The sequence below is a fragment of the Ceratotherium simum genome, chromosome X, assembly GCF_057802395.1.
Source record: "Ceratotherium simum simum isolate JZ-2026a chromosome X, ASM5780239v1, whole genome shotgun sequence".
Taxonomy (NCBI): domain Eukaryota; kingdom Metazoa; phylum Chordata; class Mammalia; order Perissodactyla; family Rhinocerotidae; genus Ceratotherium; species Ceratotherium simum.
In genome coordinates, this window is record NC_141940.1 from 18,476,773 (window position 1) to 18,500,922 (window position 24,150).

At 40.9% G+C, this 24,150-nt stretch overlaps 1 protein-coding gene across 2 annotated transcripts in view; it reads left to right on the forward strand.

Annotated features, from left to right (window-relative positions):
• GPC3 (glypican 3) overlaps positions 1-24,150 on the forward strand; it is a 413,786-nt gene that overhangs the window by 348,638 nt on the left and 40,998 nt on the right. For both annotated transcript variants that reach the window (XM_087427499.1, XM_004437263.2), the window contains one exon: positions 11,704-11,863. In XM_087427499.1, the coding sequence (XP_087283625.1) occupies positions 11,704-11,863 (160 nt within the window). The remainder of the gene's footprint in view (positions 1-11,703; positions 11,864-24,150) is intronic.

The window sequence follows — 24,150 nt, forward strand, 5'->3', positions numbered from 1 at the left end:
TGAAACTAATCTAAAATAGGCTACCAATTGGCAAGTATATAGATAGACTAAATTAGTGAGTGTTTTATTTAGGGGATGAAAGGTGACTGTGAAGGATAGTTTAGCCAAATGCTAAGTAGAAATTATTTTGTTAGCATATACAATCAACCCAGCAGAAAATTCTGCAACTAGAATTTCTGAAACTAAAATTGGCTAAGCTAAAATTGGACGAATGATCACCAGTATCAATAATAAGTAGATGTAAAATGACTGTGAATTTTGTTAAAAGACCATCTGACCAAATATGGGATTCCAACAAGGTCATGACTGTATTCCAAGTGTTAATGGCCAAGCTTGAGTTGAACTGTGGTGTTCAGTGATTTCCTTTAAAACAGCATCCTAAAAGGTTACCAAAAGTCAGGGCTTGAATTCCTTTGCTATTGGAGAATACCAGCAGTTCCATTTCACATTTCTTCATCTACTGTTTGACCACTCCATTCAGACGACCCAACGTGTAGGAAGGAAAACTACAGCACAATAATAAAGTACTTGATCATTTGGTAGCTGCAGAATGTAACTACGGTTATCAATGGCCCTCATAAAATTCCAGTGCTCTAGTAGTCTTCTGTGACCAAAGTGTTACAAAACCTACATGTGGTGGATATGACTCCGAAGGAGCCAATTGTTCTAGCATCTTTAACGTTGCATTTACCAAACAAAATACTGTTTTAGGACACATCCCAGTTTTTCATATTTAAAGGTATTACCTGAGCATTTCTTAAGTTAATCTTCACTCAAAGAATGAGGCTAAAAAATATTCAAGAGCACCATTCTTTTGCTTCTTCTATTTTAACCTTTAAAAGTATGTGATCAGATATGAATATTATAATTTACTCATGTTTCCTGGGGGAGCCCATTTTCCTCTTAGGATTCTATAGCCTAAAAAAAAGGGAAAGGTTTGAAGCTTTCTGACCTCTAAGGAAATAATAACTAGAAACTCAGAATCCAGTTTTTCATCAAGTCCCAGATAGTTTATTTATACCGAATGCACAATGTCATTTATTATACTTCAGAATAATACTAGGCAGCCTTAATTATTTGAAATATATTTTAAAATTCATATTTTTCAAGTAATATACCAGAGAAGGAAAACTGTTTTCACCGAAAACCTATTTATAAATCCTGATCTATACCTAGTCTTTAAAGGAAGGAAGCTTTGACAGGGAGACTAGAGGCATCGCACTAATCCTTGGTGGGCCACAGGCCTTCTGGAAGATAGTGAACCATCGTCCTCCAGTCATTGAGGTTGACTCTTCAAGCCCTGTGCTTGATGACATGGCTGCTGTGGTTCATACACAGAGGTTATTTTTAGAGGGACGATTTCTCATTTCCCAAAAGTATAACCATAAGATGTCTATTTGGAATGAATCAGATTTATAGACTGGGATAATAGTAAATGCTCAGATCATGTCTGTGTAACCTCAGTTCCCTGAGGAAATATGTAATATCTTGGTACACTCTCACCCTGGAACCCTTGCTCTCTGTCAGTGGCCCTCATCTAATGGAGGCAATTCCTTTGGAAACCGAGTGGTGCTGTGGGGTTTCACAGATGTCTTCAAAGTAAGTTTCCTTCCAGAAAAAGTTATATTTTTTCCTTGTGGCTTTTCACAATAATTTAAAACTGACATAGGGACAAAAAGTCACTAATATTCAACAATGGTGGTAGCCAGAGTCAGACGCCTTCAGAGGGAAATTGGACGTGGTGTTCTGCTAGGGTGTCTTGCTGTGTTTGCGTTTTGCTGCCACACCTGGCAAATCAGTCTGATCTGGCCGGCTTCTTGAGGTTAGGCCAACCTTGGCTCCAGCCTTATAACTGGAACTGTACTTTGTGGGGCTTTTGGCCCCTTAAACTGAGATTGAGTCTAGTAATGCTGGAGACCCTAAAGGAGGGCATCACAGAGCCAAGAATTAACACACACAGGCTGACTAATCTAACAAACAGAGGACTCATCAGGGATTGGAAGTGGCTCACTGGGTGGCCTTGGGAACTTCATTCAGCCACTTAGTGCTTTGGTTGGCCACATCCCTTTGGATTAGTTGGTTCATTTGCTTAGAAAGATCAATTTTCTGCCTTCCTCTTTGACTTTCCCCCACTTTATCAGAGGAGGAAACTCCCTCAACTGGAGGAGAATATAAGACCTGCCTCTCAGGGCAGCCCTAATAAAGGGAGTGCTGGCAGTCAGTCACTCAGTCTATCTGTACATCTGCCTAGGTGTCTAGCCTCAGTGAATCCAGGGCTCCCTGGCAGGAGTCGGCCATTACCACACCAGAGCAATAGCAATAGAAGATCAGACCAGGCTTGAAGAGAGAGACTGGGAGAAATCAAAGTCGGTGAATAAATTGCTTATTTATTTTGTTAACCCGTTGGTTCATTCATTCTTTCAGTTACCAAGCATTTCCTGAGCACCTACACTGTGTCGGGCACTGTGCTCGTTCCAGGGCCATGCCCTTTCCAAGTTAATGCTGGAATACAGAAGCCCTCCTCCCTGGTCCCATTCCAAATCCTAACAACCTTGCAGTAGCTACCCTTAAACAGTTTTCAAGCTAAAAATGGGCACGTTGCCTCACATCTCTCTCAGCTCCAATTTCCTTATTTGTAAAATGAAGCTAATAATACTTGCCCTGCTGCCTCGCAGGGGTCCTGGATGGATCAACTGAGAAAAGAGATGTGGCAGTACTTTTAATTATAAGAATAATGAAATGCTGATAGTAATGACACAATAACTAAGATTTATTGAGGGCCTACAGTGTTCTGCAGAATGCCCTACCCAGGCCATAACTATATAGCACTTACTGTGTGCCAGATACTAAGCTCAGTGCTTTACATGTATTACCTCATTTAATCCCCCACAGTAACGCAACGTGGGAGATAGGTACTGGTATTGTACCCGTTTTAGAGATAAGAAACATATCTTTCTTTCAGAGAGGTTAAAGAATAAGTTGTTTATAGCAACAAAGCTAGTAAATGATAGAGTCTAGATTTGAATGCAAGTTTTCTGACTCTAGAATATGAGCTTTTAACCACCATGCTATGCTTCCTCTTGGAAAAGAATAAAACTCTATACAGTTCTAAGCTGTTGGTAATATTATTGTGAATGTTTTACTTTAAGGCAGTGGACAGCTTCCTAAAACAGCAGAGAACCATTTCTACCACTGGGAGGAAGCCCCACCAAAATAGTTTTCATTTCATCCCGAGTTTGCTTCTTTCACATCCTGGTGTGTTTTACTCTCCAGACATTTATTTCATTGGGAGGACTTATTTTCAGAAGTTTCAGCACTACATTAGCAAACATAAAGTAAGAAGCGGGGAAGCTGGAAGTGGCAGAGAAAGTGTGTGCTGCGGGTAAGAGGCGGCCATGGAAGCAATGTCCAGACAGGAGTGTATCTGGTTGTGGGTGGCCTTCTTGCTGATACTGTATGGAAGCACAGCCTCTAGCAGGTCCCTTTGCTCTTCATTACCAAACATCTCTGCATGCATCCTCAGTGCACAGACCCTTATCTTACTGGGAGCATCCAGAAGGGTTTCCTCAGACTCTTAACAAAAATTCCACCCAGCCTTCTTTCTGGTGCCTCCGTGTTTGGCCATGGAGTGTTATTTGTTTTGCCTTACAAGACATTTGTAATAAGCTCTTCATGTCTGCTACTGCTCCTCCTCCTCCTCCTCCTCTTCCCCTTCTTCCTCTTCAAGATCATCATCATATTATCCTCAGCAGCAGAATTAGCATGTTCCAGAACTTATTATCTTGCCAAGCACTTGACATGCATTATTCTATTTATTTGTCCATTCATCCATTTAATGAATATTCATTGAACATTTACTTTGTACTAAACATTGCTACACACTGGTAATCGAAACGGACCACAATCTCTTCTGTTACTCTAGTGGGAGTGCAATAGGGGAATATATAGTAATTACAAACTGTGTAAAGTTCTGTGGAAGAAGGATACATGGGACTATGAAAGGTGAATGGTGCTATTTAATACAATTCTTCCACAACCCTGTGAAGTTAATGAATAGTATAATCCTCCATTTTACAGGTGAGGAAACTGAAGCTCAGAGAAGTTAAGTGACTCGCCCAAAGTAACACAGCTAGTAAGTAGGCTGAGTAGAGATTCAAATCCATGCTGGTCAGATTCCAAAGCTCATAGTCTTAACTGCTACACTTTATTGCCTCTTCAATGTGTGAAGTGCATATATAGCCATTAATTCTAGCCCTATACATTTGGATTCTGGCTTCATCGCAAATGTGTGGAGTTGCAATTGTTTCCAATTAGTTGTGGCTGTGGTTTGGTGGAGTCGTTCAAAGAAAGTGTGCACGCAAAGCAGAGGTCACGTGCCCTAGGCCTTGTGGATGTGCACAACGTATAAATAATAATGGCATTCCAAAAAAGCTGGGATTCGTTGGAGTCACCACATTTGTTTCCCATTAGCTTATGCTACTCAAATACAAACAGTCAAGCATGTGTTTACATTGCTGTGGACATGGAAAGCCGGGCCCCCAAAGCATTCCTTGCAGGTTGTATAAAGCTGAGCATCCAAATAGTTCAAAACCAGTTTTGTAAGCCCAGCTTAATAGCTTTAAAATGTAACCTGGATTCCAGATATTAAAAAAAAATGCAAGTAGCCAAAAGAGACAAAACCAGCTAAATCCTCAAAATATGTACCAAGCCCCATATTTGCAGTATCTATTTTGTTACTTATCTTTTATTTTAAAAATGCTAAAGAGCTTAAAGTCAAGAAAACTCTTAGCCATGTAGCACCAGTAATGGAATTTTTCATTCTCTTCTAACCAGCTGTCTGAGCTTCTCAAAACAAACCTGTTTATGATGAGATAGTTTGGTTATTTAAGACACAGTAGATGGCAAGGCTGCGGAAAACAAGCAGGAGGCATCCAGTGTCATAATCTCCCCTGTCTCAGCTCTCCTACCCAATAACAAAAGGCTTTCCCAACACGGTAAAGTTCATGGCTAACATCTGAGAAAATGAGATTGAACTGGAAATTATCTCAGGTAAACACAGTCAAGATGGCAAAAATGTGAAACGAAGTCCCCATTAGTTGATGTCTTTACCTAAGATGGTACATTTTTCTTGAAGGGCTCTGGACTTGAGAGCAGGTGAGGTCTCTGTCACTTACTCGATGACTTGGTCAAGTCATGTCCCCTCGCTGAGCCTCAGTGTCTTCCCTTGACGTGGGAAATAGGGATGGCTGTCTTCCCTGTTACACAAATTGGTGGTGAGGATTCAAAGATTACGTGAGAGAACATATGTTAAGTCCTAGCACAGTGTGTGGCCAATAAGGTTCATATCTTTGCAATCAAGGTAATTCCAAGAGGCACATTATTTATACCATATAGACAGATCAAGAGTTGCTTCTCTCTCTGGGCTAATTTCAGCATATTTGATCCTCCTTAGAACAACATGTATGTCCTTTGATCTTTGTTCTCCTGTCGACCAAGCACAAAAAGAACTTTGGCCAAATCACATTATCCCATGCTACAGTCCTTTTTTGTCATCTGGGTTATAGTTTTAAGAACATGAAATTGCTATATTCTAGAAGCCTTTTTTTCTCATACACTGTGGTTCTAATTTTCTTAAGTAATTATTCCAGGCTTTTTGTTTCCTTTTATCACACAAGCCTGAATACCTGTTCCAAGGCTAACTTTGACTATTTCCCTTTCTAATCAAACGAAGTCAATCACCTTACATAAGTGTATTTTCATCAACTACAAAGACAAAAGGTCACGATGTCCATACATAAGTGAAAAGGAAGTTATCAGATTGCATTTACTTTTTTAAAAAAATGGTTTGAAGAGCATATATTAAGGATTTAAACACACATGAGGCTAAGGTGACTCTTGTCCAAAGATGGTTAAAAATGCAGATCTGTGCTTCACCCCAGATCTGCTGAGTCAGAAGCTCTGTGGGTGGGGCCTGGGAGCCTGAGATTTTAACAAGCATCCTAGGTGATTCTCATGGAAATTGGAGACTCCCATGATGTGTAAAAATGTACATACCCTTTGACCCACTAGTCCCACTAATGGGAAACTAAGGAAATAATTCAAAAATGGAAAGAGTTATGTGTGGTCCTGATACTACATCTTTATTTATAGAAGCAAAAGAACTAGAAAGGATGTAAATACTCAATGTAAGGAGAATGGTTAAGTAAATTTCAGTAGATCCTTTAAGGTTTCTGTGCTAGGTGTTTTATCACATTTAAAGCATTACATTTATCACATTTATTCATTACAACAATTCTATGAGGCAGGCATCATTTTCCTTATTCCACAGATGAGGACACTGAGGTTTAGGGAGATGAAGCGACAGAGTTAATAAGTGGGAAAAAAGTTAATAAGGGGAAAAACCAGGATTTGAACCCAAGTCAGTCTGATTCTAAAATCCAAGCTCAACTATGTAAAAATATAGGCATTTAAAAAAAGCCTACCTTTGAAAACCCAGATATTGTTTATTCGAGTTTGGGAATTGGGGCTTTTTCTCCCTTATTTCTCTTTCCTTTCACCTTTCTATATTATAGTGATACTTATGGAATTTAAATATTAGATTATAAAATAAAAATTGGTTGTATATTTAAGCAACTGTGATAGTCTCATGTGGCTCAAACAGAGTTGCAAGGAGGGTAGCAGCTGTAGAAACAGCTGGGCTGTGAAAGGCCTTGTGCACTTCCCCCTAAGGCGTGCCAAGCAATGCATGGCAGAAATGTCGACTTTATAGAATGGCTATGGGGGTAATGGAGTGAAATAATCAGACCTGTGTTTTAATAAGATAGTTTACATTGATAATCATTATTCTAAACCTTGGCTTTTAAAAGCTAACAGGACAGCCTCCTTTGAAAATGGCAAACAGTTAATCAAAAGCATTAGACACCTTAAGTTACTTGATTTTGTGTGTGAGGCCCTCATAACTTTCTTTTTATAAAGTGAGCGTTCAGTCTGGAAGACATTGTCAAGAGTGAGAGAGGCAACAAAAAGGTCAGTATCGTGAATTGCAATTCGCTGATTTGATTTCTGTGCCAAATTCCAAGCTGTGCTAAATCCACAGTCCTCGCTGGCAATTCGTCATCTCTGACACGTTACCCTTCTTTCAACACTGTGGAGCTTCAGACTCCTCTCGAAGACTTTTGCATTAACAATAGCTTTCTAGGTTTGGATTTGTTTTGTTAATGTGTGAGGGGTAGGATCATCGGCAGATGTCTGTGTAAATGGTTTGAAAGTATACTATAATCCTTCTTCAATGCTCAAGTCGTCTCCAAAATGGGAGTGATTTAAGAACTAAAGAAGTAATCTCACTGGCAAAGTTTTAAAGCCTTTTTTTTCTTAATTGCACTTAAAAAAAGAACTGAACTACCAGAGAATACTGGGGGCATTGTATGCAAGATTGGAAAATGGCCTCTCAAAGATCAGCTACAGGTCTTAGCCAGGGTCGTCCAAAAGGGTTTAGCTATTTATTCACAAGTTCTTCTATAATTAATCTGTGCTTGGCTCTTCCTTTTTTGTGAGGTTGTGGAAGTAGCTTTTAAAGAATAAAAGATACCATGCACTTCATTTTGCTTCAGTTCAATAGCACATTTATTGAGTGCCTACTATGTCCAGGCACTGCCTTAAATGCTATGGGGTTCAACGATAAATAAGACACAGCCCCTGGGCAGCTCACATCTGGTGGTGGAGCAAAGTCACGTGTACAAATAAATAATGCCAGGTTGCATACATAAAGTGCTATTTAAGAGATACAGATAAAGGAAGCAGTGGCGCAAGAGGGTAAGGGAGACCTATAATGACCATCTGTGGTAGCCAGGAAGGCTTTATCAAAGAAGTGACATTTGAACTTGGCTTGAAAGGATGGAGTACTTTCAATAGACAGAAATGAAAACAGCTCACATTAGGTGCTCAATTAATGTTTACTGAAGGGATTAATGAAAGGCACAGATGTGAGATGTGCTTGAGAAATAGCAAGTTCACTAATCTATATTGAACCACAAATTCCCCTTTTGTGTACAATTCTAATTCAGGTAATCCATGACATATATGAAGGATGTATTTTTGAAAATTAACCTAAAAATGCTCAAGTCAAAGGCAATTTTCCCATAAGAAATAATGGTAAAGGACATTAGGGTGTTTTGGTCAAACTGAAGTGACGTAGTAAGTCTAGATTAGCAGTACTCGAAGAATGGTTTATGGACCCTGGTAATCCATGAAACCCGGGGATCCGTAAGGTCAAACTTACTTGCACAATAATACTAAGATGTTATTTACCTGTTTCACTGTGTTGATATTTGCACTGATGATGCAAAAGCAATGGTGACTACAGCTGTTGGTGCCACAACATGAATCAAGGCAGTGGCACTAATCTGTACTAGTAGTCAATGTATTCTTCACTGGCATACACTTGCAGGAATATGAAAGGCAGTTTCACTTAAGCATGTTATTGCTGAAGCAGTAAAAGTGATTAATTTATTAAACCTTAACCTTTGAGTATACTTTTAAAAATATTCTGCGTTATGAAATGTGAAGTACATTTAAGGTATTTCTGCTGCAAACTGGGTTGATGTGTGTCTCAAAGAAAAGCACTTGAGAGATTATTTAAACTATGAGCTAAACCAGCCTCTTTTTTCATGCAACACCATTTTTATTTGAGATAATGACTGAAAAACTATGGTTATACAGATGAGTATTTGCTAGAGATTTCTTTGAAAGGAGCAAAGAGCGTCTGTCAGTTAAAGGAAAAACTGACAGTATTTGTTGCCAATGATAAAATTTGAATTTCAAGTGAAAATTAAAATTTTGGAAAACTTGTATCTGCTGCCGTGAGCTTAAAAACTTCCCAGTACTTACAGACTTTTCTAATGAGATTGGAGGTGATGTTAATGAATGTGATTTTTTTGATATTATATAATGAAAGATGTCAACATTTGGAAGACCTGCATAGCTCAGTGAACCAGTATTTTCTGGATGACCCATATGTGATGATACAAAATGAGTAAAAGGCCCATTCAAAGTTCAAAATACACCAATGGGGGGCTGGCCTGGTGGCATAGTGGTTAAGTTTGCATGCTCCACTTCAGCGGCCCGGGGTTCGTGGGTTCAGATCCCAGGTGCAGACCTACATACTGCTCATCAAGCCATGCTGTGGCAGCATCCCACATACAAAGTAGAGGAAGATTGACACAGCTGTTAGCTCAGGGACAATCTTCTTCAAGCAAAAAGAGGAAGATTGACAACAGATGTTAGCTCAGAGCCAATCTTCCTCACCAAAAGAAGTATATATACACCAATGGATTTTAATGTAACAGAACATGAAAACTTCGTTTATACAGTTTCATATTCCATATTGCAAATAACCTTTCCCACTTGAGTTTTTATATAGTATCACTGAAAAATATCCACAATTATCTGAAAGGCTACTGAAATACTTCTCTCTTTTCCCACTACATATCTGTGAAAGACTGGATTTTCTACAAATGTTTCAATCAAAGCAACATATCACAACAGATTGAAGGGAGAAGCAGATATGTTAATCCAGCTATTACATTAAGCTGGACATTAAAGAGTTTTGGAAAAACGTAAAACAATGCCGCCCTTCTTTCTAACAGTTTTATGTCAGGGAAAATATATTCATTTTCCATTTAAAATTGTTATTTATGTTAACAACTCATGTGTTTATTATTTGTTTAAATTAGTTATTAAATGAATATTTTTAAAAGTTCTCAGTTATAATTTCTAAGATGGTAAATGTCAATAGATATAACATATAAACAAAAGCTTTCTGGGATTCCCAATAAGAGTATAAAGGGGTCCTGAAACCAAAAAGTTTGAGAGTCACTGGTCTAGCTTATCCTAGCCTATGTATCTCTATTGTACATTTAGCTGTATAGCCATTAGATGTGTAGGATAAGTGGTAGAGGAGCGGGGAGGGTTAGAGAGTGGATGCATTAGAGCGGCAATGTAGAGATGGTGCTGGAGTGGGGGATGATAGGTGGTTAGAGGTTGTTGGTCAGGAAAGAACTCTTTTGGACTTTTCTTTCTTTGCTTAAAAAAAAGACCTGCAGAGTTACGTTTCTCTGTGGTATGCAGCTTGTTCCAGGCAGATCTTGGAGTAGCAGCTAAATCACAGGTGGAGAACATAAAAGGATACTTTGCGCTGACAATGAACACAGACAATGTAAACCACAAAAACCACGATGTGCCTGTATATGCAGCATTTTTTTCTATATACCTCTTCTACAATCTCAAAAATCGCATTTTCTGTATATGGCATCTTTTGTTGCCATTATTTAAAAATAGGAGGTGGGACTGGGACTTAGGACTAAAAATGGGTGGTGAGGCAGAAGCTAGAGCAGGAATAGAGGATAGTGGAATACAGTAAAATGGAGTCTGAGAACTGCCCTCAGAGACCACTTATGCTGTGAGCTGGGCCTCTGGGTGGGTGGAGAGACTTTTGGGAGGTGGAAGTCACCATAAAATTAGAAAGACATTGACTATGTGACTATGTGACTGAAAAGCCAGACACTGAAGAGCAAAACAAACATGCCTCTTAGTTGGCATATTATCTACAATAAAGCAAAATGAATTTCCAAGCATCTTACTGAAACTGTGGAAGAGGGAGATATTTTAAAAGTTTTTCTAGTGGTCACAGCATGGTACATGGCAATTAACTATAAGTATTCATTTAAAATGTGTTTAAAATGCCACTGCTATTCTCTTCATTTGGGAGGAAGCATTTGTAGTTTTAATTTAGTGAATGTAAATATAGTTATGGGGGCTTCCATAAGGATCTTTTCTGATCTTGGTGTCCTCTCAGCCCATTAATATGCTTTGCCTGTTATGTCTTAAGTTCCTCATCAGTGAGTTCTCCTACCATGGAGGCTTCCAGGAACTTAAATACTTAAATCTGATGCAATACAGGTCTTCCTGGACCTATGATGGGGTTACATCCCGATAAACCCATTGTAAGTTGAAAATATCGTTAAGTTGAAAATGCACGTAATACACCTAACCTACAGAACACCATAGCTTAGCCTAGCCTACCATAAATGTGCTCAGAACACTTACATTAGCCTACAGTTGGGCAAAATCATCTAACACAAAGCCTATTTTATAATAAAGTATTGAATATCTCATATAATTTATTGGATACTGTACTGAAAGTGAAAAGCAGAATGGTTGTGTGGGTCCAGAATTGTCAGTGCATCGATTGTTTACCCTCATGATCACGTGGCTGACTGGGAGCTGCAGCTCACTGCCACTGCCCAGCATCACGAGACAGTATCTACTGCATATTGCTAGCCCGGGACAAGATCAAAATTCAAAGTATGGTTTCTACTGAATGCGTATCCCTTTTGCACCATCGTAGCGTCAAAAAATCCTAAGTCAAACCATTGTATGTCGGGGACTATCTGTATACACTCTGGCTCCTGTGTGGTGTAAGTAGAAGGAAGGAGTGGAGAATCATGTCAAATGCTATGGAAAGGTCCAGAAGTATGAAACTCTAAAGACTATAAGCAGTTTACACCTATTTAAATTTGAAAATGATTTTTGAAAGCTTCTGTGTAACTCACTCAACATTTTTTAATGCCTCCTGTTAGTAACACACTGTTTAAACCTACCTGAGAAATATGAAGAGCTGCTGCATTCCTGGTTGTTTTCTTTCAGCTCCTGAGAACCATGTCTGTGCCCAAAGGTAGAGTTCTGGATAAAAACCTTGATGAGGAAGGGCTTGAAAGTGGAGACTGTGGTGACGATGAAGACGAGTGTATCGGAGGCTCTGGTGATGGAATGATGAAAGTGAAGAATCAGCTCCGCTTCCTTGCAGGTAACTGATTAGCGCTGGCTCAAATCTGAGCTAAAATGGTGATGCTTGGGAATTAAAAACCAATTGAATCTGCTCTCTATAACTCCCCTGAAGTCCTTGCAGCACACAATACCATCAACTCTTCAAGGGAAGACTATACTCTAGAAAAATGAAGTTTTCAGGTAGCCTTTTTAAAAATCTCTAGACCTGGGAGATTAAAAGAGTTACTTCGTTTTTCATTGTCTAAAATGAACTGACCTAATCAGTTCACTGTTTCCCATTGGAGATTTCCTTGGTTCTTCTCAGTTATAAAAAGAAATGCTGGGTCGGCCCTGTGGCTTAGCAGTTAAGTGCATGCGCTCCGCTGCTGGCAGCCCGGGTTCGGATCCCGGGCGCGCACCACTTCTCCGGCTATGCTGGGGCCGCGTCCCACATACAGCAACTGGAAGGATGTGCAGCTATGACATACAACTATCTACTGGGGCTTTGGGGGGGAAAATAAATAAATAAAATCTTTTTAAAAAAATAAATAAATAAATAAAAATAAAAAGAAATGCAATCTTGGGAGTCTAGTGAAAACCAATGATGGGGTAACTTTCGAAGGAAGAGACATTAGCTGACCCTCTCTTCTTAGAACGTCGTATTTGTTCTGTTTTCTCACAAGTAGTCTCACATAGGTAGGTTATGAAACATAACTGCAGAGCTACATAAAAACAACAGCAATAGAAAAAATAATAATACACAACTGCTGGGGTCAAGAAGGCAAAACAACAACAAATCCCCTCATATTTGTATTGATTATCACAGTTTACAAAGTACTTTCATATGGATAGGTGTTCTTGTTTCCACTTTACAGATTAGAAAACTGCAGCTCAGAGAAGAAATGAGATTTCTCTAAATGGAAGAACTGAAAATCTAACCTGGGTCTTGAGACTTCCATGGCCATCCTCTTCCCTCTGCAGTGTGCAGCCTGCTCCTTGAAAGCCTATCGCCCGTGGCCTCTGAGACCCTACATGCTACTATTTCTCTTTCAGCCTCTTTCCTTCACTAGCTCTTCCTTCTCCTACCCCAAAACTGGGTGTTATCCAGAGATCTCTTCCTAAGCCTCTGTCTTTTCTTTCTTTCCAGAGAACACACAGATCTTATCCACTCTCACTCTTTCAATTATTTTTTTAATGATTTCTTTAAGTTCTTTTTTTTTTATTGTGGTAAAAAAACATCTAAGGTGAGATTTGCCCTCTTAACAAACTTTTAAGTGTACAGTATAGTATTGTTAATTATATGCACCTTGTTATACAGCAGATCTCTAGAAATTTTTCATTCCGTACGACTGAAACTCTATGCCTATTAAACAGCAACACTCCTTTTCCCCCTCCCTGAAGCCCTGGCACCATTTTACTCTCTGCTTCTATGAGTTTGGCTACTTTAGCTACCTCATATAAGTGGAATCATGTAGTGTTTGTCCTGTGTCTGGCTTATCTCACTTAGCATAATATCCTCAGGGTTCATCCATGTCATAGCATATGGCAGGATTTCCGTCTTTTTAAAGGCTGGATAATATTCTATTGTATGTATAGACCATGATTTCTTTATCCACTCATTCATTGATAGATATTTAGGTTGCTTCCACTTCTTGGCTATTGTGGATAATGCTGCAATGAATGTTCTTTAACTATTCTATCACTATGGGGATAACACAAAATTACCTCCAGTCTTGACTATTCTCCTGAGCTACCATACCACATCTACAGCTGCTTACTAGTCATTTCTACCTGGCTTTCCACAGTTACCCACAACTCAGTGTGTCACAAATCAGTTATCAATGGACCATCCCACACTGGCTCCTCCCTTAATATCTTCGTTTTTCTAATTCCACTCCCATTCTCCTGGTCACTGAAGCTTAAAACTAAAGTCATATTTGACTGTTTCTTCTCCCCTGCCCTTCATATGCGGTTGGGCCCCAAATCCCTGTAGATTCTTTCTTTGTAATTTTTTCTGCTTCTGTCACTACTTTCTTTCTATTCTCCCCTTCCACCCTCCTGCGTATGGTATTGCAATCATAACTTAAGTGTTCTCCAGGCTTCTGGGATAAGGCAGGAGTATTGAGAGCCTTAGGCTAGCAGATTAGAGAACAAAGAATCAGGGACCCAGGCAGAAGATTCCGCCAAATTCATCTTGCACAGCTGCCAGGTTAATCTTTCTAAAGCATCCTGTACCTCTCCTTTGCTCAGCTGCCTTCATTCTGTCCCCATTGCCTGGAGGATAAAGCTCAGACTTCTTAACAGAGTTCTGAGGGCCTCCTGGTCTAGCCTAAACTACGCTTCTGGATTTATTTCCCACCACTAGCCCACAGAAACCCTCCACATTGGCAAGAACAGCCACACTCATGACCCATGAGCCCCATAAATGTACTGTTCTTGTTTCTAGTTTATTTCTATATAGATACCCCTTTTTTCTTCCTTCCTAAATTATACCAATCACTCGAAGTGCTTTTTAAGTATAATACAATAAAAAAAAAGTAGGTTTGGAAGTAGAGCAAACTCTATTTGAATTCTGGCTCTATTACTTATAAGCTAGAGGTTTCTGAGCCTCCTCTCTAAGTCTCCATTCCTTCATACATCAAATGGAGATCATTACCCCAACTTCATAGGACTATTGCAGGATTAAATCAAGGGGATAAGTTTGAAAAGCATCTAGCCTGTTATCTAGCACATACTACACGCTGCATAATTGTTAAGTTTCCCTCCAGGAAATCTTTGACAACCGTCTCAGTCCACAGTTATCTCTGTCCTCTGAACTACTAAAACAAATTCTGCCAATGCTTTCAAGAAATAATCTGCAAGGGCTCCCAAGTTCCATTCCTAAGGTATAACATGATCACTCAGAGCCTGGCATCCTATAAGAAGAATGTTGAATAAACATAATAAGTAAAAAATAATAGAGCCAGCCCTGATGGCCTAGTGGTTAAAGTGTGGTGTGCTCTACTTCAGCAGCCTGGGTTTGGTTCCTGGGTGTGGAACCCCACCACCTGTCTGTCAGTAGCCATGCTGTGGTGGAGGCTCACATAGAAGAACTAGAAGGACCTACAACTAGAATATACAACTATGTACTGGGTGTTTGGGGAGGGGGAAAAAAAGAGAGAGGAAGATTAGCAACAGATGTTAGCTCAGGGCGAATCTTTCCCAGGAAAAAAATAATAGAAACTAATGTTTCTTGGACATTTACCATGCTCCAAGTACTTTACACGCTTTGTCTTATATCATTTTCACAACACCACTATGAACTAGGGGTTATTATTATTCCCACCTTACAGATGAGAAAACTGATGCTGGAAGAGGTAATTTGCTTAAGCTCATGTAGTTGCTAAGGACAAAGTCAGGATTCAGAGCCAGGCAGTGAGATTTCAGAGGCCCTGCTTAGCCCTCTTCTTGCTTTCCTGCCTATAAGCCACTTCCCTATCCACTTCAAAACACTACTTCACAATTCCATGGAGACTTAACTTTTTTAAACAGTATTTGGTGTGGGACCTTGTCAAGGGCCTTTTCAAAATCTAAATAGATTACATCCACTGGTTTCCCTTTGTCCACATGCACATTTATCCTCTCAAAGAATTCTAGTCAATTAGTTAGGCATGATTGACTCTAAGTGCTTTGTAAACTGTAAAACACTACACAAATGGTGGTTAATTTAATTTACAGGAAAAATGATGCCTTACTCCCAATAGGTTACACTCGCCAAACACATTCAGTGATCCTACCAGCCTGGAGTTCCCTGGGTCCCCTTTGAAATGCTGCTCATGGAGAGGAGACTCATTGGCAATCTGCCAGGCTCATGGCACAATAGCTATTTGGAATGACAGGCTATACACTTTGGTCGGCTGTTACACAATTTTACCCAAAATCTGGGTAGATGCCATCTGGTCCTGGTGATTCATCAACATCCATTTAGTTAACTAGACTTGGAACACCGTGTGCATTTAGCACCATCTCATTTAGAACTTCCAAATTCCTTCTCTGAAAGACAACTTAGGAATAAAAAACACAGCTCAGAATATGTTCAGACTCTCTTCTATCTCCCTTTTGTCCCTGAACAGACCTTTTGCACCATAACCAGCAAGTGGTCCTACTGGCTGCCTTCCCTAGCTCACTTCTTCCCTTCTTTTGATGCACTGGATGAAGTGCAGGACACTCAGTTTCTATTCTGGCTTTGCTTCTAAGTCCCATGTGTCCTAGAGCAAGCCCCTCCCTCTTTTTAGAAATCAGTTTCTTCATTTGTAAAATAAAGAGAATGCCCAATTCTTGCAGGCCATTCTAGTGCCAGTAATCTGGGATTATATTCTTTTTTGTGTGTGGGTGTGAGGAAGATTAGCCCTGAGCTAACATCCGTTGCCAATCCTCCTCTTTTTGCTGAGGAAGATTGGTCCTGGGCTAACACCCGTGCTCATCTTCCTCTATTTTGTATGTGGGATGCCACCACAGCATGGCTTAATAAGTGGTGTGTAGGTCTGTGCCTGGGATCCAAAACTGCGAACCCTGGGCCGCCAAAGCAGAGCGTGTGAACTTAACCACTACACCACAGGGCCGGCCCTGATTATATTCATTTTTTGGCTTTAGTCCCTGGCAAGGTACTTATTGGAGTCTTCTGGGGACAACTTTTCAGTTTTCTTCTGGCCTTGCAGCTTCCCTGTTTTCTTCTCCTGAGCTATTTCCACTTTAAATAGATCTCATTTTCCCTACTCTAGCTCCGCTGACTTTTCCAATCTGGCAAGCCAGGCTTCTTCCCAAGGACTGCCCGCACCTGGCCCTTAGCACGCTTGTATGCCAGGATGCTAATAAGAAGTCTTGAGTAGTTTTCCAGGCTTTCTGGGCTATATTCACTTTTAAAACTCTTCATCCCAAAGTTCCCCATGTGCTCTCTTTTTCTGGAATTCTTATTTCTAAATTTAACACAGAATTCTTAGGGTCTGCCCCTTCTTTCTGATTGCTGAATTTAATTGTTACCGAGATGACTATTACATGATGTCTTATTACCCACACAGCTTAACCTGTTCCTTTCACTTCACAGAACCAAGACTAATGTGTTTCCCTTTGGGTGGGTTACTTCATCTCTCTCAGCGTGTTTCATAGGGTTATGGAGATTAAATAAAATAATCCATGCAAAGCATTTGGCACAGTGCCTGGCACCTAGTAGGCACTCAAAAAATATCTACTATTAAAGCTACTGGTCTGCTGCTGCTGCTGCTGCTACTGACCTATGGGAGCTCAAAGAGCCTGCAGGTGTTGATTAGAATTGCCTTGGTGTTTTGTTTGTTTATTTAAGGCCAATGAAAGGCAATAAAAACCAGGTCACCAACATTCAGCATTATCATAACCCTTACCCCTTGCCACTCCAGGTGGGGTCCATGGACCGGCAGCATCTGTATCATCTGGGAGCTTGTTAGAAATGCAGAATCTCAGTCCCCACCTCTAGACCTACTGAACCAGAAGGCCAAGTTGACAAGATCCCTAGGTGATTTGTTTGCAGCCCTTACCACCTTCTAATTGAGCATTTCTGGCATTTAGCCTTAATACTTCAAACATCTAAGAAGCCACTAAACTACCCCACAGTGAGCTAAGTAGTCTAGGAAGTATAAAAGAGGTCCAAGGCCCAGTCATCCATATGATAGACTGGGACACCTGGGTTCCAGTCCTAACACATTTACCAACAGTGGGACCTTGGGCAAGTTATATAGCTGCTCTGAGCCTCAGTTTCTCCAGCTATAAAATGGGGTTAATCATCCTTGCTTACCTCAATGAGTTATGGTGACAATCAAATGTGATAGTGAGTGTGAAAGTGCTTTGAAAAGTGTTAAGCTCTACAAATATTTATAATAACCTGAAGACTATTATTATTATTCCAAAATCTCTGGAAGCTCTTTGGCTTTCTCAGCACCCCTAGTTTGGCATGTCTTTTCTGGAAAGATTGAATTTAGCCCATGAGTTATAAGACGCTTTTGCACTGAACACCCGTGTTCAAACTCCCTTCCAAAGATAGATCATCTGTGATGGGCCTGGTGCAATAAGCTGGCTGTCTTGTTGCCAGGCTGCCATCAGCATTGTTCCTAGTTATTGGCCTTGTTAAAGCTCTTATTGTAAGCTGTTTGGGAAGCTGGCTACTCCTAGTGCTTTGGCTGGGGCTGATCCCTGAGTAGCTTTGCAAGCTCTGGCCAGGTGCCCCTGGCCAAGACATGATGACTAAGCATCTTAAGCAACTGCCCCCTCTCTGCCAAGTCCCACTCTCACCCACACAGAAACACACACACACATGCATGCACACAAGTGTACGCACCCGTGTAGGTGCACATACATGCACACCTGCTGTTGGAAACACAATTGAAACATGCGCTCACAAAACAATTCCCGGCAAGAAACACCTGTTTCAGAGACATCTATGTTACCACTCCCTCACCCCTTGTCCTCCCTGGACCTGTTCTTGCTCCAGCTTACACTATTCTGTGGGTACAGCCAGAACATTCTGGTGAGCCTGATGTCTTTATAACTGTGAGTCAGAAATAAAAGATAATCTTGTCTCCAGCTGGGCCGAAGACAGGGCAAAGTGATCATAGATACTGTGAAAGCCTATTTCTTTGGATGAGAAAAGCAGAAATAGACTACAGAAGATAGAAACATTCCTTGTTGCTATATGGGAGTAAGAGGGGCTTCAGCTGGTTGGTGATGGGCTGAGAAGGAGAGTTCATGAAACACGTTTTAGGCTTAGGCCTTGAACCATTATTAAAACCAAATGGCTGTTTCTTGCCCAACAAATGTTTCTTGGGGAAATGTTTGCCCTCAAGAAACTTTCAGTCTTTCCACGTCAATGTGGAGACTGAAAAGGGAAAACTTGCCACTTGTTCCTTGGCTGGGAGTGAGGGGGGAAGGTGAAATCCAGGCCTAGGCAGGTCCCTTTTGCCATTCTTCTTTGTCATCTCCAGATGTAGTGAGGGAAAGCAGCTGTCTGCTCCTCCCCACTAGTCACCTCTTCCTAGCAGTACTGGAGTAAAGCCATTGAGACTTCACAGCTGTGGCCCCATGAGTCTCTGCACTCAATATTCCCTCCCTACAGTTACTTTACAATCTGGAGGCAAAGAACTACAGCTCAAAAAAAAACAGCAATTAGGAAATATTCTTAAGTCAATGATTTTTATTCATTTTTTTTAGTGGATCAAGTGTCACCTTATATTCCTACTCCTAACAAGCCTGTGCACATAGGACAGGTGAAGGACACTTCAGTGGCTTAACTGTTCTTCTAAACTGTCAAGTCAAACCTTCATAAATGTGGGCGGGTAGTCACATGTATTAATAAATTCATTAACGGGTTGATTTCGTGAAAAGAGTAAAACCAATAGAGGAATTTGATGATGGGCCTTTTATCATGGGTGGCATTTGCAAAATTTTATGCATTAGCACAAATTACATCACCTGCTGGAGAGTGAGTAGAAAGTTTGTAGGATGGGCCGGCCCCGTGGCTTAGTGGTTAAGTGTGCACACTCTGCTGCTGGCGGCCCGGGTTCGGATCCCGGGCGCGCATAGATGCACCGCTTCTCCAGCCATGCTGAGGCCGCGTGCCACATACAGCAGCTAGAAGGATGTGCAGCTATGACATACAACTATCTACTGGGGCTTTGGGGAAAAAATAAATAAATAAATAAAATTATTTAAAAAAAAAAAGGGCCGGCCCCATGGCTTAGTGGTTAAGTGCACGTGCTCCGCTGCTGGCGGCCCGGGTTTGGATCCCGGGCACGCACCCACGCACTGCTTCTCCGGCCATGCTGAGGCGGCGTCCCACATGCAGCAACTAGAAGGAAGTGCAACTATGACATACAACTATCTACTGGGGCTTTAGGGGAAAAAAAGGAGGAGGACTGGCAATAGATGTTAGCTTAGAGCTGGTCTTCTTCAGCAAAAAGAGGAGGATTAGCATGGATGTTAGCTCAGGGCTGATCTTCCTCACAAAAAAAAAAAAAAAAAGTCTGTAGGGAAATGAGAAAAACCCCAGTAGAAAGTCCTGGGGTTTTTTAATGGGAAAGTTGTTGAGTCCTATTCAGAGCTCAAAATACATGTGGATACAGTAATGTATCTATTGATACTGCCCTGTTGGTAACAAGTCCAGGAATAGATTACAGCAGTTTTTCCAAAATGTATCCTAAGGTTTGAACAACCGAATCCTACTTCCTTTGCACTCTTTGGAAACTCACCAGTCAGACCTTTGGCACTTACATTACAGATTGCTTCCCACTAAGTAACCTGCTCCTGGAATTCTCAGGCAAGATCTTGTAGTGACTCCCTCCCACCTTCTTTGTTGGGATATCAATCCCTCAAACATGTGACCTCAGTATAAGGGGACCCTATGTCGTCCATGCTGGGAGGTATATCCCATCTGATGAGCGAACGGGATACCCTCCTACCCTTAGACTGCTGAAGCTTGAGACATAAAGGGAAGGAAGGACATTTCATCTACAGAGTCAAATTGAGTCTCAGTTCTGTCTCTGCCATTTCCCAATATTGTGGCCTTGGACAAAGTCACTCAGCTACTCTGGGACTCATATTCCTCATATGCAAAAATAATGATCAAATATTTCCTGACCTGCCCACATCATAAGTTGTTGAATGAAACACATGTGATAATGGATATAAAAGTACATTGTAAACTGTAAAGCAGTTACCCATTTAGGGTAATATTATTAATATTATTTGGTACCATTAGGTTATAAGTTAATTTTAGTTGCCAAAAGCCTGTAGCTCACATTATAAATTAAATTCCCAATGTTCTGGCCAACAATTTTCATTACAATGTGCTCCCTCTTCTCCATCCCCAAAGTGGCATTTTTAGTTACTCATTAACTTGCTTTTAGCCCAGCGAGATGGTATTTAAACAATGGCAAATATGTCTGCTGAGTTGTGCAAATAACCACAGTCACAGCAGTAGTAGTCACCTACATCTTGAAAGAATCACAGCTAGTTATGTTTTGTTTTCTTTGGTGTTAGTGGGGCAGTGAGGGCAGGGGTGGACAACAAGTTGGGGAGGGTCAAGAAAGGGCCCCTGATTCTCGTTCTCTCTTGCTCTTAGCCACAAGCAATCCGCTTTCACGTCTTGATCTTTTCTTTTAGAGATCAAATGCCATAGGGAAGCTGAAGGAAGCAAAGCTCACTATAATAGCACTTTTCACCCAGATACAGACCAGGTGGTTCTTGCTAATAGATTGACAAGACAGCCAATCCACCTCACCCCAGAGCTTTGTGCAGTTCCCATGGATCACAAAGAGGGATTTAGATGCGAGCTTTAACAGGGATATTACCTGCCGATTGAGTAAGTGTACTCAGAAAGGGGCCTTCCCCGTGCTTTGGTGTTGACTAGGGAATTATTACAGCTAAGCTGGTGATAGATGGAGTAAGGAAAGGTAAAAACTTTCTATAAAGTTACCATAACTTGAGATGCTTTAGGGAGTTTGTTTCTTATTATTTGGGGGGAGATATTCTGGGGTTCACTTTTCTAAGTCTACTGCCCTGTGCTACTTCCTGTCTGAGCCATTAGGTTACGAGGCTTTTATCAGGGGTAATGCTATAATAGTTATACTTGCTGGTGGGCCTTACACATAACTCTAAGAATTGGGGGAGTGTTAGGGATAGTGTGAGCGATTTGTGGCTATTGTATTATATTATATAATCAGTTTTCAAATTAAAAGGAAACTGTTGAATGTATGAATGTGGCTAAATGCTGCAACTGATTTTCGCTGGATGAAGCCGTGTTGGCCAGTTTAGTGACAGCTTCAACTAAATTGGGGTAATCTGGTATGGATAGAAAAGAATGAGAGGGAGAGATTCAATACTCAGTAGAAAAGTAGAGGAGAAACTAGCAGGAAGGTGGCAGCCCAAAGCCTCTAGCTGAGCTGCCAGATAGAAGTGAAGCAATCCCTGAAGGATAACATTCCCAAGGGATCTGGGAGGGCGGGCTTGTATGCCATCAACTGGGAGGTGCTCATTTGCAAGAAGAAATATCATATCAGAAAGAGAGAAAGATGTGATGTCTAACTAAACCTGTGTAGTGGCCCTAAGTTCCCCTGATGAGCAATGGTCTCTTGAGGGAGCCAAATCAGAGGAGCCCACTGTAACAAGGAATCATGAGCCTGTAGAGCGAGACAGAGTGGAAAGTGTCTGGGATGGTCAGTCCTAGTGGAGATCGAATATGAAGCCAGGCTGAGGTCCTGCTCTGAGAGGCAGAGGGACTTGGAACCATTGGATGCCTTGCAGTCACTGACCTTCCACAAGGTCCCTGAAACTACATGCACGCATGCACATGCACACATGTGCACACGCATTATCAAGTCTCTCTTTCCAATTTAGACAATGCTGTCCTTTAACTTTTGTTAATATGGCAAAAAGAACAGAGACACAGCCATCATCTCTTTCTCTCCCTTGTTTGCCTGTGTCAGGTCCAAGGAGATTTCCAATTCGCTTTGGCAGGAATGAAGTTATTGGCAAGTTTTTGTTTGGTTAGCCTTTTTGAAAGGAAACCTTGTTATAGAGCTTGCCCACATATACACCTGGCTAAGAGATGTTTACTGGTCCAGCAAAATGATCCATGGTGCTTATGGCTCTTAACGTTTCCAAATATGCTTACTGATTTTTGAAAACTGCCTTTTGACTTTTGTGGGTTTTTTTCCTACAATCCTAATGGGTATGGGTGATGGTAAATAAACCTTTAAGGTGAGAATGGGAGCACCAGTGCAGACAGAATCTCTTGATTTGTAGCTTATTGATGGACTTAAGCAGCAATATAATTACCAAATTAAAAAAAATGGAGCAGAGGCTACTCTACAAATTCTGATGTCTGAGAACAGTCTACGTCAGATCAGGGGGAAACCTCATTAGCACCTTGAGGATGGGTTTCAGAGTAAAATGGTTTCCTTGACTAACGATGAGCTCCTCAGAGGGTAGAAAGCAAGTCTTTGTCGTCTTATATATACACTTTACAGCTCTCAGTCGCCAACTTCCACTTTCCTCTCCCACCTTGCCCCATAATTGTTGCTTAGTAGATGTTCAATAAATATTTCAGTTATCCATGTGCAATGTTTACTTTTCAGCATTTGCTCCCTTTTGCCTCCTATTTGTGAAGTTTCATCCTCAATGCTTCTTTAATTAGCTTCCTCACAATATCCTTTAACTTCTAGCAGCTGAAATTATGAACAAAGAAATATGAGATCCCTGTTCCAGTCAACACAGGAGTAGGGGCTCTTGCAAGAAGGGGAGGGCACGCTGTGTGAGACATTGTGTGTCTGTAGCCTAGAGTGCATCTTGAGGAGAGTGAGCAGGATGGTGAAGAATCTTCAAACAGGGCCAGTGGAAGGAGAGTGAAAAGAAGTAGCAATATTCAGTCTATACAAGAGAAGAATTAGGGAGAAGTGAATGTTGTCTTCTAGTATTTAGAGGTCTTGCATATGGAAAATGAGGGTAGATCTGGAACCAATCTGGAATTTACAAGGAGATATATTTTGACTGACAAAAGGATGAACTTTCTAACTCTCCCAAGCTATTCCTCGATGGAATGGATTGCTCTAGGAAACAATCAGCTTCCTGACTCTGGAGACATTTGAGTAGAGATTAAGTAACCATATATCAGAAAGATTGGCTGGATGGAGGAGGCATGGAGTGTAGAGTATGGATAGATACCTACATCATGGGCTCTTGACTTCCATGGTCCTGAATAGCTCTGAGATGCTATGGTTTTATCACGCAAACATGTAAGTAGAGCAAAAAAGAACCAAGATGGTGGAGCAAACCAATGAGGCAATTTTTCAGGCTAGGGAAAGGAAAGAAGAATGGAGAAGAGGCTCTCTCTCAGGTTGTATTTGAGCACATGTCACCAATTATGATTTTCTGCAACTATTTTCCTAAGCAAACGGATACTTAGGAATGGCAGAGACTTTTCCAGGGAGCAATTCTTTTCAACATCCTGTCTGTCACTCACAGTGTCTAGATGTGTTTTATTACTACGAGAATCCAGCTGTCATTTCTCCCCAATTATTTCCAGGCTTGTGGCCTTCCTGCCCTCCTGTTAGAAAAGCAAACTGGGATACAGCTCCTCCTCCGGCTACAAGTGGTTAGCTCTAATGGCTGAATGGTCAATATCAAGGTTGTCCAATCCACCCTCTTCTGCACCACTCTCTCCCTTCTGACCCTGGCCTCACAGAATAGACCAGTGCATCTCAAGTTATCTGTGGGGCTTTTTTGTTATTGTTGTTCCTCCCAAATCTGTCATGGACCAATACTTTT